Source organism: Drosophila arizonae, chromosome 3 (genome assembly GCF_054131065.1).
Source record: "Drosophila arizonae isolate 15081-1271.41 chromosome 3, UAZ_ARI_1.0, whole genome shotgun sequence".
NCBI classification, from domain to species: domain Eukaryota; kingdom Metazoa; phylum Arthropoda; class Insecta; order Diptera; family Drosophilidae; genus Drosophila; species Drosophila arizonae.
The window spans coordinates 1916319-1937309 of NC_142923.1; the positions used below are offsets into that span (position 1 = coordinate 1916319).

The 20991-nt window shown below is 35.5% G+C and overlaps 1 protein-coding gene across 20 annotated transcripts in view; it reads right to left on the reverse strand.

Moving 5' to 3' along the window:
* fred (friend of echinoid) overlaps positions 1 to 20991 on the reverse strand; it is a 149640-nt gene that overhangs the window by 63856 nt on the left and 64793 nt on the right. For all 20 annotated transcript variants that reach the window (XM_089465026.1, XM_089465024.1, XM_089465025.1 and 17 more), the window contains one exon: positions 8506 to 8701. In XM_089465026.1, coding sequence (XP_089321152.1) covers positions 8506 to 8701 — 196 coding nt within the window. The remainder of the gene's footprint in view (positions 1 to 8505; positions 8702 to 20991) is intronic.

Consider the following 20991-nt stretch of genomic DNA (forward strand, 5'->3'; position numbering starts at 1 on the left):
GAACAGATTTTTTTTTCGATTCACACAGAAATTCAAATTATCGATAATTATTGTGTAAGAATTGTAAGAATTGTGTAGCATTTTTTTTTTCGATTTATCGCTATTTTTATTTAGCAGGGTGCAAATTATGGAAACGAATGCTTAGGCAAACACACTCTAAAAATTGCTGCTTTCATATATATGTATATACTATTATTTAATCAACTGCTTTCGCTAAGACTGATTTTACTCTTGCGCAATCATTCAGAAAAAAAAATATAAATAAAAAAAAAAAAATAAATAAATAAATAAATAAATTGAATTGCTCAATGCGCTTAACAGTTAGATAAAATAAATATTTTTCGTAAATTCTTACACAACAAAAATTAAATAAAATAAAGTAAATAAATAAATTGATATTGAACTCTGTTTCAGTTCTAAACTTAAAAACCTTAAAATCTTGTTAATGTTCGCTTGAATAAATTTGATGATTTTCGTGTATTTTTTCGATAAATAAAAAATATTTAGAAATAAAACTATTTATAAATGTTATGCAAGCACTTAAGCTGCTTTGAAATTCCAAATTTGATCAATTTGATGAGACAGAAAAAAGTAGATGAACACTTATATAAATGTTTATATGTATATATTTAAGAAAAGAATTTAAGCTGCTTGAAGGTATTTATAAATTTTTCTTTACGTATCTCAAATATTTAATATGTGAGCCACTCGAGTGATTTATGATGCATAACTATGTACATTCAGCCATCATTCAAGCTGAAACTTAACAGTATACACACACACACACACACATAGCTGCATATCTGTATAAAAGCAAAGGCATGTCGCCAGTCATATAAGCACTTTAGGTTATTGCCTGTTGAATAGCTCCTCTGAATGCGTCCAATTTATCTATTGTCCATTTTTTATTTGTACTTTGTACTCTGAGAGCATTGTAAATAGCATAATGGGTATATTGCTTGTGAACATGCTTATGCAACAGGCAAAAGTTCATGGCATGACTGCATAGATAATGCTTAATATATAAAGCATGTTTTAGATCTGAGCTTAGTTGATTTATACGAGTTGATTAAATAATGATTGTTGATAACAATCTACATAAAAATAAAAATAAATAAACAAAAAACAAAAATAAATAAATACATAAATATTGTAAAATAATAAAAATAAAAAGCATAGATACCTATGATATTTTCAACAATAAAAATTTTCTTTTGAGCGAGATTAATTCATCACGCAGAGTATTTCAAAGACAGATAAATTAATAGGCAAGGCTCATATAGGTATTTTGTTTTTACTATGTTGTAGTTAAACTGATTATGACTTGTTTTAATATATAATGAATGTATAAGCTTCATCAATCCGAAACGAAAACAAAGGCTTGCATTTCGCTTTAAATTAAACGTGGTTAATAAGTATGTTCTTATAATGCTGCTGACAGTGCAATGGTACTGCAGTTAAGCACCCTTGAGTTCCCTTGCGAATTGTGACTCTTGCACAGATTTTAGGGTCAGCATAGCGAGGTATTCGATATGTATGCGAAAATATTATAAATAATTTTTTAATTGAATAATAGCAATAACTAAACTCCATTCTCCATGAGTGCTCGTCGAGCCATGACCCATGAACATAATATCCTCTGCAACCTATTGATCGTAACGTATATAAAAGCATTTACATCTAGTAGTTCAATAGTAAAGACTCAATATCTGCACACTGAGCTACATCCATAGGAGATATCGCTTGGTAGAAAGACGCAGAAAGAGCAAGATCAGCTCGGGTCTCAGTCTCAGTATTGCTTAGGGTATTTGCTAGTCTGGCACTCCCCATTAGCTCATTCTTTTCATTTTTCGCTTGTTATTGGTGCTCGGGCATTAACAAGAGTTTAATTGTCTTTTTGGTAGGCCGCAAACAAAAGGCCAAGGGACAACAGCAGAGCAAAAGGCAAACAAGGCTGCAAACAGTTTTGCAAGGCATTTCATGTAACGTCTACGCAGAGTATGTGTGTGTGGGAGAGAGAGAGAGAGAGAAAAAGAGGGAGAGAGAGGGAGTGAGAGAAGCAGTAGTCAAGAACTGACTGCAGCTCAGTTTTCATTCGATTGTTGCCTTTTCCTTACTCTGTTGATTTTATGCTTTGCCCTGTATATATCGGGAGGGCGTGGAGCGACGCCCTTCAGCTTTTGTTTTTTATTTGTGCTGCATTGACACCAGACAAAAGGCTAATTGGAATGTAAGCAGAAGTCAGCATTCAGACATATACTTGATTTCTTTTTCTCTTCACATTTTTTTTTTTCATAGCCTGCTTTAAGGAGCAGAGGCAAGACAACAACAACAACAACAACAGCAGCAAAATAAAGGGGCGCGCATATTTCTCAGGAGTCGGCATTATGCCAGCTGCTCTTGTTGTTACCGAATGAAAAATTGCTTTTTAAATGAATTCAATAAAGCGTGAGAATCAACAAAGAATCCGAAATTCGCATAACGGCTGACTTTTTGTGGTAGACCAGCATAGAGAAGCAGATAGAGAAACAGAGAGAGAGGGAGAGAGAGACGCTTAAGAGGCGTGCCCGAATTGTATACAAAGCACGCCTACAAAACGACAGACAGACAGACAGACAGTTGGCTGCCAGGCTTATTTGCATTTCAATTTGCATAAGTGTTGCCATAACCATGTAGAGATGTGTACAAAAAAATATGTAGATGTACACTGAGCGAAAAATACTGCGGCATAACTGTGGCTTAGATTCGTGCTAGGTTTTCCATTCTGTGTGCAAGTTTTCCTTGAAGCTGATTCGACTTTTGTCTGATATAAAAATTAATGTGGAATATTTTGATGGATTTTATGTTGGCTATGCTGGTATTTCTTTCAGTGTAGTCACATATAAAATATATATGCTCATGGCTGCTGATAGATGTTACGCCCACGTCGCGACATGTGTGTGTGTGTGTGTGTGTGTGTATGGGAGTACAAGTCAAACGAATCGGAACCAACACGTGTTGCCACATATTTTGATCTATGCATTTGTATCTCTGCCTCTATCTGTGTGGGTTTGTGTGTGTGTGCACAAGGTAAAGGTTAAATGTTGACCCGCATTCGCATGAAAGATATACAGAGAAGTCGGGGCATGGCCAAACGCCGAATTCGTTTGCTCCCTTGTCCCGGGAGCAACGTCACGGCACGCCGAACTTTTTGGGGCTATTGATAACAGTCGACTTTTGCATAAATAGCAAAAATTATTGCCACATCCATCACAAAATGGGAAATGTGTCAGCTTGGCCTGGCGTACACCAGCAGCAGCAGCAGTAGCAGCAACAACAACAACAACAATAAAGGCAACAAAATAGAAAGAATTTGATTCGATTTGCCGGAAAAATGAAAATATAAAAGAAATATGAAAAACGAATTTTAGTTACGTTTGAGTTTTGCAAAAATGTTGTATACATATATATGTATATATACATGTATATATATTCATGCATATATAACAAACACTGCAACTGAAATGGATTAAAGATGAACTGATTCGCATATAGAGTTTTAATACAGATTTTCAATTTAATTCCAAATTTAAGCCAAGGCAATGGCTTTATCAGAACAGAGGCTCAATTTAAGCTGAAGTAAAGTGCATTTGGCTTAGCAAGAATTATTTTTGTCATTGGCCCGGCTTATATGTAATGTAAATGAATATAACAAGATTACATGTTATAATTCCATACACAGATAGTCAGTTTTTAATATTTAACTTTTATGTAAATCTTCATTGATATTTGCTTCTATTTAGCTTAATAAAAATTCTTTTGCTTTTATGGTTGAATCATCTCTAAAATTGCAAGTAAAACTTCTATGTTGAGTCTCTTATGCAAGATTAGAAATTTAAGTAAAATTTCTATGTCTCTTATGTAACTCTTTTACGTTAAGTCTCTTATGTAATTCTATTTTGTTAAGTCTTTTATGTTAAGTCTCTTATGTAAGTCTTTTATGTTAAGTCTCATATGCTTATATGTATGTATATTATATAATTTATGTATTTCTAAAAATGTATACATGCCATGCAGGAAGTAGATTAGTGTAGAACAAAGAAATTTCGCTGCTACTTAAACAGAGCCGAAATTCCTATAGTAGATCTCAGTTACATTCTGCCGCTCTAGCAAAATTTATAATCAAAATTCAAGGTTTTTCGCATAACTCATAAGCCGCAGCTAAACTGACAAATCTCCTCACTTACTAAAGAAATACTTAATCAAACAGAGCATTTGCAAATGATGCCAGGCACATCGCAACAGCCAAGAAACTCAATGCCAGCCAGACAGCTCTGTCGGCTGATTTTATGTTGAGCCACGCTCTGGGCCAGCCCCACATCTGGCGCACCACATATCAGCCAATATCTTGGCTAAATGCCAAACTCTTGCATTTTTCACGGGCGCAACCACAACAAAGGCAAGTGGCGCCCCCTGGTGGCCGAGCAAACCAAAACCGAAACAAAAACAGGAAAAAAGTATTCAAAATTAAAAATCGATATGTTACGAGAGCGCAACATGAAATTCATATTAAATTTTGCGCTTAACACAATTGAAAAGACGCAATGAAATTTTTGTATCTGCTTCAAGAAGAATAAAAAAATGAGAAGAAAAAAATTTTAAAAGTAACGTTTTTTTCTGTTTTTTGATTGTTTCCGAAATGTTGGCGGCACTCGAACACAAAATTCCAATATCATGGCAGAAAAATGAAAAAGAAACAGACAGCAGCAGTAGCAGGAGGAGGAGGAGGAGGAGGTAAAAAAAAGGCAGGAGCAGCAGCTTGAATGGAATCTGACAGCTGGAGAGGTGGAGCACACAATGCTCCTCTATGTGAATGCGTAGTTAAAGCAAATTTCATGTCATCGAGATGACAAAATTTTTGAAGAGCTCAAAGTGCAAATGGACACCCAAAACATGTGGAGCAGCGAGAGGAGGATGGAGCAGCAGACGGAGCAGGAGTAGGAGCAGCTCAGGCTGCTGCTTAGAACATGCCATTTTATACCTTTTCAATTCCTTTTTTCCCCTCTTTTTGGCTGTTGGCTGGGGGTCAACTTGTGGAGCCAACAGCTGGCATCCATCAGCAGCAACAATAACAGCAACAACAACAACAACGGGGCTTCACTAGCATCTAACGAGTCGGCGTTGATTGAATGCTGCAAAACGTTGCTGCCAAATGGGAATTGCGCAATCATTAGACAACAATTTTTGCATTCAAAAGCAAGCTGTCAAATGAAATTTTCTTTTAACCTAATTGCTTTCAACAGGAGTACTGTACTCTATAAAGTGATGTAGCACTAAAGCGCATAGAATTACTTGTTTTTAATAACAAGCCCGTTCAACTAAGGCATCAGTAAAAGATTTGCAAGGCAATGCAATTAGTTTGGCTCTAGTTAAAAAAAAAAAAAAGATTTATAAAATATTGATCTAAGTGCAGCATGCCCTATCATATACCCTACTTTCTAGGGCATTTGTTGTATAGCATTTTTAATTATATTAATTTGTTTGCAGCATTTTTAATATCTCATACACCACTTGTAAGTCTTTATTTTTGACGAACGCAAATTTGAATATTAGTTATTTGTTTATATTTATTTTTCGTTTATTTATATATTTATACACATAAAATATTTAAAATATTAGGTAATTCTATAGAATTTGATTTATAGTCTCTTCTTCTTATATATTCTCTTCTTTTTAAATTTCATTATATGTTATATAATTCTTTATATATTTATATTTTATATTTTTTATATTTATATTTATATTTTCTTTATAATTTTCAGATTATTTATTGTTCGAAAACATTTTTTTTTTTTTTTTTTTTTTTTTTTTTTTTTAATATTATTTAAACGGGCTTTTTACTATATCGAAAACATCTTAGAGTTTTTTCTACCTATTGAAATATTATAGAGCATACTTTTTGTAACTCAAAAGACTTATTTCCTGCTCTGTTATATAAGCATAATATTTGCGTAGAGTATCTTAGAGTCTATTACGATTCATTCTTGGCTGAGAGGCGCTCTAAATAACTGAAGATAAATTGAATATAATATATAATACTTGAAAAGCCAGCGACATTTACTGAGGCTATCCATAGTCTAACCAAAATTTCAGTTATAATTTTGACCTATTAAAAATTTATAAAAATTGATGGTACAGAAATAGAGTACAACACATGGTATATAAAGTGTATATAGATTTTTATAATAATGGTGTAGTAGTATATAGTCTAATAGTATTAAATATATTAAGTATTAAGTATTTCTATCTTAAGTTGTAACTGCTTTTACAGGGTATCCCTTGTTCTATACTCATCACGCAACTTGCTATCGCTCTTAATGGCCTTTGTTGTAGTTGTTGTTGTTGTTTCTGTTGCCGCTATTATTGTGTTTTGTGGCAACGCCATTAGCCCGGCCCAATCTTTGGGCTCACATAAATCAAGCAAATTGTTTAACGCGCGATTAGCAAAATTTTACAATAATTTTCCTTTGTTTGCGATCTGTTTGCTCTCGCTCTCGCTCTCTCTCACTCTCTGTCTCTCTGTTTGCATGTTCCATATATTATGAATGTGTGTATATATATAATGTATCTGGCCAATGAGCGTGTCTTTGGTGCGTGATTGTCTCTTCGTGTGGGCGTGTACTGTTGAACATTTTCCAAACGATTTGAGGCATACGCCGCATTGAATGTTTTTTCACGCTTAAAATGCGCTGCAAAATGATTATTATGATTAATAAATAAATAGGCAGTCGAGGCAGCAACAGCAACAGCAACAACAGCAGCGGCAGTAATAACAACAGCAATAAGGAAATTTCAGCACATTTTCCCAACAACCGTTTAAAGGGCCTTCAATGCTTGACGCGCTGTCGGCGCTTTAATCAAGCTGCGTATACGCAATGTGTTGCCTATTATGAACTATGGCACAAATTGCTATAGTTGTGCATAAAATTGATATTGATATATTACGCATGTTAGTTTGAGCTCAACTAGTCATCTTGATTAGAAAATGGATTATATTAACATATTAAAAATCATCATAAAAAATTCAAATAACAGCTTAGACAAATTTGATTTATTATTTTTAAATTATGCGACATTTTATGAAAATAGTGTAAAATTTAAATTTAAAAAATATATATAATGGATGAAAATAACATAATTTATACAAATATTTATTTGTATTATTTTCGTTAATATTATTTGAAATTAAAAATTAAGCAAATTTTATAAAAATTAATTAACGTGTTCAGAAAATAATATTGTTTAACAATTTTCTGTTTTTTATTTTATTTTATTATTTTTATTATCATTTATAATTAATTATTATTATTTTGAATTTATAAACATGTTCAACTTGTTTTTCTATTTTATTATTATTTTTTCTCTATGTGTATATTGCAAAGAAACTTTATTTCTATAAACTATTATAAAAAAAATCCCATATTAATTTTAAATTTAATAATTTAATTGCATTAAATATAATCCGTATGTGTATTTTATTATTAATTTTATATATATGGGACACTTTATTTTTAATCATTTTTTGGTATGCAAAAGTGTTTCACATTTTTTATTATTTTATACTGTTCAATATTCTTAAATAATTTCTGTATTATTTTTAAATATTATTTTTTGCAGCCTCTTCACATTCGCTTTGCTCAGGTTTCGCCAAGTTTTCTTTCCATTATGTTGCAATCATTATTCAAATTGTCCGCATGTTTTGCTTAACCTAATCGTGTTTTTTTTCCTTTGCTTTTTCTGGGTGTTGTTGCTGTCGTTGTTGTTGGCATTTTGCTGGTCAATTTTGTAGAAACAATTTATTTTGCGTATTTTTCCCCATTGTTTTTTAACAAAGATGCCATAATAATAATTTCGCCTGTGCACAGCTGCGGCTGATGGTCCGCGCGCTTCGCTTATCCTTATCTCAATCTATGGATCTAGTGAACCGCGTAGAGCAGCTCGTGGGGGCCAGCATCGTCTTGTTTACACTGATATCTTTGTGGGCGTGGCCAGAGGCAATGAATTATCGCCTGCCAGATGAACATTTAATGATGTACACACACACACACAAACACATACACAGAGGGAGAGCGAACGGAGATGATGGCATTGATGGCGTTGTCCTTACAGTCATTGGCAATTTTAATAAATTTAACAGCTGAACGCATCGCGAAACTTTCGCATCTTTCATCTTTTATCAATAAACATGCCGCGAGAGAAAGGGAGTTGAGTTCAGTTGAGTCTCGATGTCAGGCAGGCAATTAAATAAATGTGCAATCAGCTTCCCATCACAAGAGCGAGAGAAATTGGGAGTGAGAGAGAGAGAGAGGGAGAGCGAGACAGGGCTTTAACTTTTCGCCTGCTTATTGACAGGCCATCAGAGTTGAATTTATGAGCCTGACTGTGATTTATCAGACCATTGCACACAGGACACACACTCACACACACACTCACACACACAGGCACACACACACGCACTGAACTTACCGATAATTGGAGTTGAGCTGCACATCGCCAATGGCCACGTTCTCGAACAATGTGGGGCAGCAGGTCCAGCGCGCCCAGTAGAAGGTGAAGTCAGTCGAATCATAATGCTCGGTGAAACGGCACTTGAGCACCAGATCGACGCCTTCACGTGTGTCCAGCGACTCGTCCGCCCGCCCCACGCCACACAGCAAACAGGCTGCAAAGACAGAGAGAGAAAGAGTGAGAATGAGAGCATAAAACAGATGCTGAGTTAAGATTTAATGGAGAACGTGTAACGTGCGTTCCCACATTCGCAGCGCAACATTTAATTAAAGATAACCCACAGCAGCAGCCAAAATCCACATAGAAATAGTGGCCATAAAATGTACAGCAAGCTAGTGAAAGAGAGCGGGAGTGAGTGTGAGAGAGAGAGAGAAAGAGGGGGAGTGAGAGAAAGCCGCGAGCTTTGATTTATTTTATTAGCGGAGCAACAGTCGCAAGCGGCGCCAATCAATGCGCCAAAATATTGTTCAAATTTTCGTTTAGAATTGTTGAAAAATTGTAAATCTCTTCTCAGCCAGCAAATAAATAATGCACACACACACACGCACACACAGACACACACAGAGAGAAGCTAGAAAATTGTGCTGAAATACTAGAAATAAATTTGTGCTTCGCTGTATTCCACAAATGGATATCGACTCGATTGCATTAACATTTCACAAGCTACTATTTATAGAGGTTCCACTCTCTCTATATATATGTGTGTGTGCGTATATGTGTGTGTTTTTGTGTGTGTGTATGGGTGGCGGTTACGAGCTGGGAAGTTGAGCTCCATTTCGATTGTAGTTGATTATAAAATTGTAATAGGTACAGCATTTGAAGTGCTCGTTAGGTGTGCCAGTGTTGAAAAAGGATGAGGCAACAGTTATGGGAATATGCTGTAGGTTGGAGCAGTGGCAGGAGCTTAGTTAGAGCTAGTCTATTGTAGGGCGGCGAATTAATAATTCATGCAACTATCTGTTATAGAATATGAATGGAAATGCTAGAAGCTGTTTAGTATTGGAAAACGATCTGAATAAATGAGCGAACGAATCAATGATATAAATACGGTTGTATTTACGTTGTATTTGGCATAGATAGAAGCAGCTTAGCTTTAAAGCGAAGTACTTTTTAAAACCATTTGTTAATGGATATTCCCATACATATTTTATGAATAAAGATAGATGTTGGAAAATATAAAAAATATATCTAGATACTAAGGGTAATTGGCATGTATTTTTATTTTGTTAGTAGTGGCAAAATATCTCAACTAAGCTTAATTCCGAGAAATACCCTGAAGTAAAATATGCTAGATTAAAAATTTTTATAAATAATTAAATATAAAAAAATAAAATAAATAAAATACTAGAGGGAATCTAGTCATAATTAGTAAAACTAGTTCTATTCATTATATAATTTTATATAACTTACAGTGAACACATGATGATATTTATGCACTCAATAGGAAATTGTTTCTATTCTTATACTTCTACTTATAGTAGCACCACTCAACACTTCGCAACACTGAAATTAAATGCCTATCAACCAATAACCCATACAGCAATCTTTAAATTCGCCCCTCACAATAATTTAAATATTTGAAAACTTTTGCTCATAAAAAGCTGAGCAAAAGCTGATTACGGCACAGCTCGCATTAATGTAGGTATGTAAATGCCAGTGTTGCATAAGGGCGAAATTGTGTTTAATATTCGCTCAGCTCTCTGTTGCAAAAATTAATTCGTTGGAAATGCGAAGAAATCGATTTTTCACTTTTGTGTAACGAATTCAAATTGTTTTGGGAAATCAAATGGGGAAATTGTTGGCAGCTTCGCTGGCTGAGCTGCTGCTGTGGTTGCTCCAACAGTTTGAGCAGCACTGCCAACCGAATAATTGTCTCTCTCTGTGCATGTATGTGTGTGTGTGTGTGTGTGTGTGTGTTTACAACTAAATGGAGCAAATGGTCGAGTGGCTGCCATTGGGTCGAGTGCACCACCCACATTTTGGGGCCCCTCGGGTGAGCTGTTTGTACATGGAGCGCTTAGTTTTAATTTGTCTGCTTGCAGTTTTTTAAACCCATCACAGCAGAAACGCCCACGGCCGCCCGCATGTAGTTTGTTTGCGCAAATCTGTTCTGTGTGAGTGTGTGTGTGTGTGCGTGCAATATATATATATATATGAGTTGATATTTGTATATATATTTATTTCTATATCCTTTTTTCCGGCAACCTTTCAATGTTCGCTCTGTAAATCGAAATAAAAGTAAGCAAACTAAGCGCGCAGTGTATGCATTTGATATTGTGCTGAGATTTTTCACTCTGCCGCATAAAACAAACAGCTCAATAAAACCCGCACAGCAAGAGGTGGGCGGGGGCGCGGTCGGCGCTGCTGCATATTCAATTGCAGCCCGCAACAAATTTTTTACATTCCGTTCGGTTTTTTTCGCATTTCGAGTTTTTTGTAGCAACTCGTCCGCTCTCTGTTGTTGTAATTAACATTGCGATTGTTGCCGGCCATCAAAAGAAAAAAAATTACACAATAAAAGAAAAGAAATATTAAAATGGAGTGAATTGTTTAAAACTGCGATGTAAATGCCCGCACTTCTCTGTCTAACTGCGAGCATTCATATTCTGCATTTGTAGTTTTTCATCTAGATTTATATATCTATATGGAATGTCGGCGGTTTTGTTTGATTACTGCTGTGATTGACTTGATTTGTTAACTACTTGCATTAAGGGATTTCAGTTTTATCAACTGAATAAGCCAGAGAGAGAGAGAGAGAGAGAGATTGTCTGTGTTGAGAGTTATGCGAGAAAGTTCAACACATTCGATAAATGCAAGATTTGAAATGAACTTTACTACTGAGATTAGATGTTAGATTAGATATACTATCGAAATATATCAATCGATACATCTATATATCAATACTCGGTAATCGATACATAGCTATCAGTATACGTATTTCGATATGCATAGCTATCGATATACACGTAGCGATACTTAGCGATATTGATGGCTACTTTTATTACATAATTGAATCAACTTTGGCTCATATCTTATAGTAGGCCAATAAGAGATTAGATATAGATCCATCGATATATATCTATCGATATACAACTATGTATATATTACCATCTATATGATATGGTGATGTGAATAGCTTAAGCAGAAAGAGCAGATGGAGAAGCGCATAAGTTCAGAAACAGAGCTGCGGAAATAATATAATTAAATAAAAAAAGAAATTAAATTAAATTAATTTAATTTAAATTTGTTTCTTGGGAATTACATTAACTGCATATCAAGTGAGACTTAAACAATTCAAAGCATAAGAAAATAATATTAAACGCCCGCAATCTCATTTGTAATCTCAGCTTAACTGTTTTGCTCTCTTCTAATATCAGATAGAGAGAGGGAGAGAGAGAATGGGAGGGGGAAAGAGAGGAGCCAAAGCAAATGTGAAGCTGCCAACTACATTTCGACTTTGGCTCAGCGATTTGCATATATTTTTTTAATGCCAAGCAAATAATTATGAACGTTTGCTGGCCATAGCCACAGGTGCCACGCCTTCTGCCCTGCCCTGCCCTCCCCTGCCCTCCCCTGCCCTAGCACGCAGTTGCGCTTAAGTAAACCTCATATGCATTTTAATAAAGTTTTCGTTTGCTTAATTTAAGTTGTTTTTTTTTTTCGGAAAATTAAAATATTCCCCTGTTAAAAAATAACAGAACATTTCCGCTGCATTTAAGTTTTCTGTTATGTCAAGATTTTTTTGTTGCTCTCTTCTTCTGCTTCGCTTTATTTTCGTAAAATGTATGTTTTTTGCTGTAATGCTGAAAGGTAAACAGATTTCTGTTTTGATACAGCGAACGGCGACTGCAGGCGAAACTCAATTTCAATTTTCACAATTTAACAATCAATTTTATAAAAATTCTCAGTTCAAGCTGTGATAGACATTTAAATTTGCGTTTATTTGCACGCCTCTAACAAGCCGCGCTTTAAATTGATTGATCAACTTTAAATTAGCAATTAACTCTAGACGCTCGATTAACTTTCGCAATGGTTTAATTATGTATTTAGCCATGTGTGTGTGTGTCAGTGCCTGTGTGGGTGTGTAGGTATTGAAATGGGTCATTAAAGGTTTAACAATTAAATTTAGTGTGTGTTGAGTTGCTAGAAATTCGATTACAGATTTAGGGAATTTAATAATACAAGAAATAATTATACAGTTCGGGCATGTCATAGGACTTCGATGCGATTTATATACGTATTAATCTCAGCTGTTTACCCCGACATGACATTTATTGCCTCTTATAGATTGTATAGCTCCAGCAGAACCCCGAAAATGCACAAAAATCTCATTTGAAGTAATAAAATAATAAGAAACATCTCAGCTGGCTTGACTTAACAAACGACCTGTAATAATTAGACATTATTAGGGTTTTAACACCCACCAACACACACACGCACACACACTGTCATGCTGGCATCTCTCTTACACTCACTCATTTATGCATTTCTCTGGTGGCTTTATGAATTTTTCAATTGTGCTGCTGCTCCTTTCAGAATTGCGAGTGCTTAAACATTCATAAATGCAAGTGCACACAGCTCAGTAGCACTTCTCGCAGGGAGGCAGCAGGAGGCGGCTGGAGGGGTGGAAAAGTCGAGAATGATTTGACTTTTGAGGTTGTCGTCCTGCTGGTTCATTTGCCTGGGTCCACAGAGATGCCCGCACAAGTCAAAAGTCTACGAAATGCAACCAAAACAAAACAAACTGAAAGCAAAACAAAACAAAGCAACAAAAAATTAAATACGCACACACATACATATACATGCACACACACACACTCGCACACATACACTCAGACAACAACCGGCAGCAATAAGAAAAACTTTTGCCTTGCATTTTTTACACAATTTTGTGTTTCGCCTGAGGTTTCCGCACTGGACTGGAGAGTATACGATGTCTTCATAAAGCAAACGAAATCAAAACAGAAATGTAAATAACATCATAAACGTACATGGAATGCACTGAACGAAAAACGGTATACGATTTGAATACGCAATGAAGTCGACTATTTATTCTTTATTTAAATATAGATATAGACGCATACATATGTATATATAGAGGCAGAGTGTTTATGTTGGTGGATAAATTTAAATTTAAGCATAACTTAAAGTAAACATATATACATATATACATAGATATATATATTTATATATATTTTTTAAAAGTATTTTTATATACCAAACATGAATCAAATGAACAGGCGATTTTTTCGTTAAAAAAAGAAAAGTTTCCCGTAGAATGCTCACAATTACGAACTACGCAATATCTCTAGAATTTGTTTTAAGTGAAGCGGAAAAAACATATCATATATATCCAGATTTTTATTATTATTTAATTTTGAAGATATCATGTCAAATTTTTAATAATATTTTATACCAAAATGAAAGACTTTTAGTGTTTCTGTTTGCTTAACTTCTGCCCCTATAAATATTTAACATAAGCTCATGATGAAAACTTTAAACTTTACAAAATGGTTACAAATATAATTCTTAATTAGTTTAATATATATTTTTTTTATGTATTTTTATATTTTTTATTTTATTTATTATTATTATTATTATTATTATTATTACTGTTTTATTTTTTATTTTATTTTTTCATTGAATTTCGAGCTTATTTTTATCTAGTTTTCATTCATTCATACCCATCTATAAAAAAAAAAAAAAATAAATAAATAAAATGTATAATTTAATTGAAATTCAATATTTGCTCTTCATTAGATCCCAGCTGTTAGATAAACAATTTAATTTTGATTATTTCAAATGAATATCATAATTTGCACTTAACCAAATGTGTCAACAAATTATTTACGCACAAATTTGTTTGAAAACTAAATGCGAAAAAGTTCTATTTAAACAGGGCCAGGCAAAGCTTTTCATAACAAATTAATCCGAGGTGTCAATAAAATCAGCAGGCAGGCTTTTAGTTTATCTAACGTAAGCCCTAATCAAAAAAGGAACCAAAAAATTATGAAGCATGTAAATTTACCAATTTAAATGTATGCAATATAATAAAAAATAAATAATGAAATAAAAAATAAAAATTGATTGAATTTAAATAGAATCTAAAAATAATAAGAAGGTTTTATTATAACCTATTTCAACAAAATATTTGTTTAACAATATATTTATAAAAGTAGCATATCCTTATTCTTTCTTTTTAGTTTAGTTTTAGTTTATTTAAAGTTAAAGTCAAAAGGTATATGAAAACTTTATGAAAATAAAAATTGCAAAAATTTGTTAATTTAACTTCTTATTTTTAGCAAATATATTAAACAAATCGCAGAATAAATTTCTTGTAAATATGATTTTTGTTAAAATGCAGGAAACCGATGCATTTCGTTTATACAAATTAAATCTATTTGTTCAAGTGAGTTTGCTTTTGGCATACAGACAGAGCTGATGTTGTTAAGAGCTGGTTCTTCGGGCTGCTGGCTTGCACCTACGCACATTTATTTCGCTTGGCTCAAACTCTGCTGTTGCCACAAGACATGATGAAGATGTGTTCATTACGAGCCACATAACAAACATAGCTCAGCACAAACAAATAAAGAAAGGCGAAGAAGAAGAAGAAGAAAAAATAAATATTCTTTAAACAGGATACTCGAGCATCTGAGTGTGCGTGTGTGGGTGGGTGTGTGTGTGTGTGTGTGTGTGTGTGTGTGTGTGTGTGTGTGTGTGTGCATACACAACTTGAAGCCCGTTGCCGGCCGCAGTGTAATGCACTTTTAGCACTGCCGGCGTCGACATATGTTTCCTGCAACTGACTATATCAGAAACTACTACAAGCACTCGACTCACACACACACACAATCGCACACACACACACACGTTTGGCTTGCTTGACTTGTTTGTAATTATTTATTTCATACTCGCATAAAGTGTAGCATACTTTTGTGCGTAGACAAGAATTATGGCAATGCTGCCAGTTGTTATTTGTATTGCACCAGTGTGTGTGTGTGTGTGGGAGTATGTTCTCTGCATCTGTATGTGTGTGTGTGTATTTTTAAAAAGATTTCATGCTAGAACGCCGAGGCCAAAGCAAGCGACAGGACAACAACAGGAAGATGTTTGCCAGCAGTCGCCTCCTGCCTGCCAACTAATGTAAGTTTCTCAAACACAAGACTACACACACACACATGGCCATAAATGTCTGTGAGTGTGTGTGTGTGTGCTTGTTGTCTACTTAAAACAAGCTGCTTGGCTCGTTTACTTGTGGCCTGAACTTGTCGGCGCCCGCACACATTGCAACGCCACGAGCTGCTTCTGCTGCTTCTTCTTCGTTTTCCACATGTTCCGCAAGCTTTTGCTTTTCTTTCAGCTTAATGCGAATTTCTGCTTTTAACAACAGCTATTGCAATTGTTGTTGCCGCTTGTTGTTGTTTGTTGTTGTGTGGCATAACGGCACAAATATAATATGCAGTCTCGCCCTTTGCTGTTGTAAAATATATTACTTTTTAGCTGCACTTCGTCTCCGCTGCCCCGACCGCCTCGACGCCCGCTCGTAGACCGTCGACCGTAATTTTAGCTCATAACAATTACAACAACGGCAATTGCTGTGCAAAAATCAACTACACTCTATATACACACACACACACGTACATATATAAATAACGGGATGTGTAATGTGCTGCTGACATGCCTGGCTTTGTTGTTTTCCAGCTGTAGGTTGATGTTGTGGCCAAATGTCATAAGTCTTTAGATGTAGGCTCTGAGTAGGGCCGAAGCGATCCTCTCTTTCGCTCTCTGTCTTTCTCTGTGTCTGAGTGAGACAGATGTATATGCTGCAGCATTGTCGCATTTATTGCTGCAACAAATGAGGCAACTGCCACTCGATGCGCAAACACAGAGTGAACACAGAACAAAAGGCAGCCATCCAGCCAGGCAGGCTCAAGCAAAGCTTCTGCTGCTGTGACAAATATTTGCCGCACATAAAGCATAATAAGCCATACAGCCAAATATATATACACATGCACACACACACACATGTATTTACTGTGTGTGCACAGTAAGCAGTGCAATTGAAACAATTGCAGGTCAATCGATGGGCAAACAATCGCTTAAAGGCAACTCAGAAACTTAATGAAACCTGTCCCCAGCATACACGAGCTACTGTTTGTGGTCCCTCGGCTGCAGCGACAACAGCGGAAGCGGCCTCTGGTGGGGAGTGGGCGGGGCAGTGGAATGGCTTAAAGTGCCGAGATAACTCATTAAAATGCCAGCATGTGAAACATTTTGCAAATTAACTGCAAACGTTGCGTATGCGTAATATGCGAGAGAGACTGAACAAAGTATTTGCTTAGCCAAGCGGCCCCACTCCAGCCCAATCCAGGTAAAAGCCGGAAAGGTAAAGCTACCCGGAGTGAGTCAGGGCTAAAAGGCTGATGAGAATGACGACTAAGCCGGCAATTATGGCAATTGAGAGATAGAGATAGATAGAGGCGTTGCTCTCAGTAGTGCGAGAAGCCGACTTGAAAATGCGCTGCAGCTGAACTATGCGAATCAATTATTACAAATATTTAAGTCTTTATGTAAATTCTTAAAGATGACTGATTGACAAAGCCCAAGTCTGAATTTGCTTTAAAAAAATGAACAAAGAAATTTTTAGAAAAATTATTTAATATTAATTTACTTTAATTCATTTTTCCTTAAAATGGCATTATCATAAAGATAAAGCCAAAATAAAAAATTCAAAAAAATTATAAAATTCAAAAATTTAATTTAGTTTAAAAAAAATTATTAAAATAAAACATTTAATTTAATTTAAAAAAAAAAAATAAAAAATAAAAATTTTATTTAATTAAAATAAATAAATTGATCCAAGAAGAACTTCGAGAAATTGCCCGAAATATTATCCAATTTATTTTATATTAATTTATTTATATTTTTTTATCCTTTAATTTTCAGTCTCATTTCTCACTCAATTTACGCTCAAGTAAAATATTGAGAAAATCCATGATTTAAATCTATGCATAAATTTAGCCATATTCCAATCAGCATGCTCCATTTCCAATAGGAAATCTTATTAGTTTCCAGCTAAAGCCTTTTGTTAGTTTACTTTGCTTTGGCTTCCTCGAGCGGCTTTGTTGCTCTCGTTTTTTAACTGTAAATGAAATTCTTTGGCAATTTTTGGTATTCAATTTGGAAAAGTTTCCCAACAATTTTCCATATTTCGCTTTCACTTGTGCAGAAGCGCCTACAAAGCCGTTAGATCTGCGTACATATATAGTATATTCAAAAGTTTGACGCTGCGTATGCGTAACATCTGGCTAAGGCTCAAGTCGGCTGACTCCTGCTCGCTGCTAGCTGCTGGCTGCCGGCTGTTGACTGTTGGCAGAGCTGAGATTGCGGATTGTGGATTGGGGATTGCCACTCAGAATACCCAATTCCACTTTAATTAAAACATTCGCAGTGCCTTTCCCATTTGCAGCTAGTAATGTTGCAAAGTTGCCGAGCCGAGATACCCATTACACACACACACACACACACACACACACAAATAGCAACCCTTTCAGCGAACAATTGTGTATGTGTGTGTGTGAGTGTGTGTGTGCGTGGTGGGAGGCGGGCACGTATATTACATAATATGCCATTAATAAAAGTGTTTAAAGTTCACTTAAGTGCCGCATGGAGCTTTAGACAAACGGAAACCGTATCAACAACAGTTAGAGCACACACAGGAAACTTAAGCGTGGGGCGGGCATGGGCGTGGCAGTGGGAAAAAGCAAGTGGGATTGAGACTGCGTTCGCTTACCTAGCACACATAGAGAGGGAACCAGAGAGATTGAAAGAGAGAGAGAGAGAGATGACAGTGGATGCCATGACAGACTAACACGCAGCTGGATTTATATGCGGCCAGCGTCAGGGTAAACATGACTTTAGCTTGACGAAGAGCCACAGTTGGGGTTTAAAGATAGATAAAGACAGCTAGAGCAAGACAAATGAACAAATAGTGCAGGAAAAGCTGACTGTGGCCGACTGTACCATATGGCTGGAGCTGAGCGAAATGCAGCGCATCTCCCAGTGCTGATGAAAAATCAACGTTCGCATAGTTCACAGCTCACACTGCGACCCAGCGCAGCAGGCAGAGATATAGCTCTGATTCCATTTCTGAATCCAATTCTGAATGCTGGCTATGTACAAGGTGTCCCCATGTCCAGTTGGCTCGCCCTCTGCATCGCTGCTCACAATTGACAATGCGGCTCAGCTAGAGCAAGTCAATAGGGCACGCACGCGACGAAAGAGATAGCACAACTTGTTTAGCTTGGCAAACAAAAGAGAGAGAGAGAGAGAGAGAGAGAGAGAGAGACAGAAAAAGAGAGAGAGAGAGAGGGCATCATACTAATACCAAAGTCGTGTAACCACAGCTTACTCGATACAAGCAGCAGAAGAAGCCGACACAAATGATGATATAAGAGTTGCGGTACTTTAAGGGACTAAGAGTCGGATTAAAGCTAAGACAAAGATGCATGAGGATAATTAGAAAGGATCTGTAGAGAAAACAGCTAATGTCAACTTTGTATATATGACATAAACAGCATATGCTATATATAGCATATACAACAAATATAACATATGCAACATATGCAACATATGCAACATATGCAACATATGCAACATATGCAACATATACAACAAATACAACATATACAACATATGCAACGTACGCAACATATGCAACTTATGAAACATATGCAATATATACAATAAATAATGCATATGAAACATAACAAATGCAACATATACAACATATACAACATATACAACATATGCAACATATGCAACATATACAACATATACAACATATGCAACATATTCAACATATACAACATATACAACATATGCAACATATGCAACATATACAACATATACAACATATGCAACATATGCAACATATGCAACATATACAACAAATACAACATATACAACGTATACAACATATGCAACGTACGCAACATATGCAACTTATGAAACATATGCAATATATACAACAAATAATGCATATGAAACATAACAAATGCAACATATACAACATATACAACATATGCAACATATGCAACATCTATGATATCTTAGTGAGAAGGAACCCTCTTTATTCACTCTGTCTCTCTCCCTGTCTCGTTCGCTCGCACTTTCTATAAATCGGATTTGTCCACAAAATCATATGCTTAACTTCCTTCATTTTGACTTATTAATATGACTATGCATGTAATTTAATATATATGTATGTAGGTATTTATTAATTTATTATGTGATAATAAATTTCACTCGAATTATTTGCCGAACATTGATTCAAAAGCCGTGCAACTTAATCAGCTAGCTGTGAAGGTGACTCAATTAAGGCAAGGAATGCTTTGTGCAACATTTGCTGCATGATCAAATTACTTGGCTTTGATTGTGTGCCACGCCCAGCCATTGATGGGCATTTAATTTGTCATAAATTGTGCAACAATGGAGCAGGGGCGGGGCAAGTGCATAAATCATGTGGTTAAACATGAAACGTAATTTGTTGTACATTAAATAAAAGCCAAACCATTTGTGCTGTTGTTTTCGGAGATTTTGGTTTTGGCATACTTTCATGCGACACTTTGCGAAACATGCAACTGCAGCAGCAGAAGCAGCAGCAACAACTGCAGCAGCAGCCACACAATTTATGACTGCATTAATATACACACACACATGCAGACACTTTCACACACACTTGCGCAGCTTGACCATTTTGCCGTGTTGTGTTCTTGTTTTGTGGCATATGCGACAGAAGTCGCTTTTAGCTGCAGCCTTTTGCTGTTGTCCTCATTGTTGTTGTTGTTGTTGCTGCTGTTGCTGCCATCAGCTGCTGCTGCTTTTGCTGCTGCCTCTTAATTAAATTATGCTTTTAATTAGGCCTTCGTGTTGGGCTCTTCATTTCCTTGCCACAAACACATTTTTGCAGCCTGCTCTTTGATTGCTCTAATTAAATTAACAACTTTTCGCCTTTGTTTATGCAAAATTATTTATAGATATCTAGTAAACTTACTTTGATACATTTTTGCAAGAATTCGAGTAGAATTTCGTACACTTAGAATAAAATACAATTTTAATTAGAACCTTTAATGTCCTTAAGGGTTTCAGCATTGCCTAAATTTCATTGAATATTTGTGTGCATAAATTAGTGACAGTTTAGGAGATAGACAACATATGCAACATATACAACATATGCAACATATGTATCATATGCAACATATGAAATATATACAACATATGCAACATATACAACATATGCAACATATGCAACATATGCAACATATGCAACATATGCAACATATGCAACATATGCAACATATGCAACATATTCAACTTATGCAACTTATGCAACATATGCAACATATGCAACATTTGCAACATAAGCAACATATGCAACATATG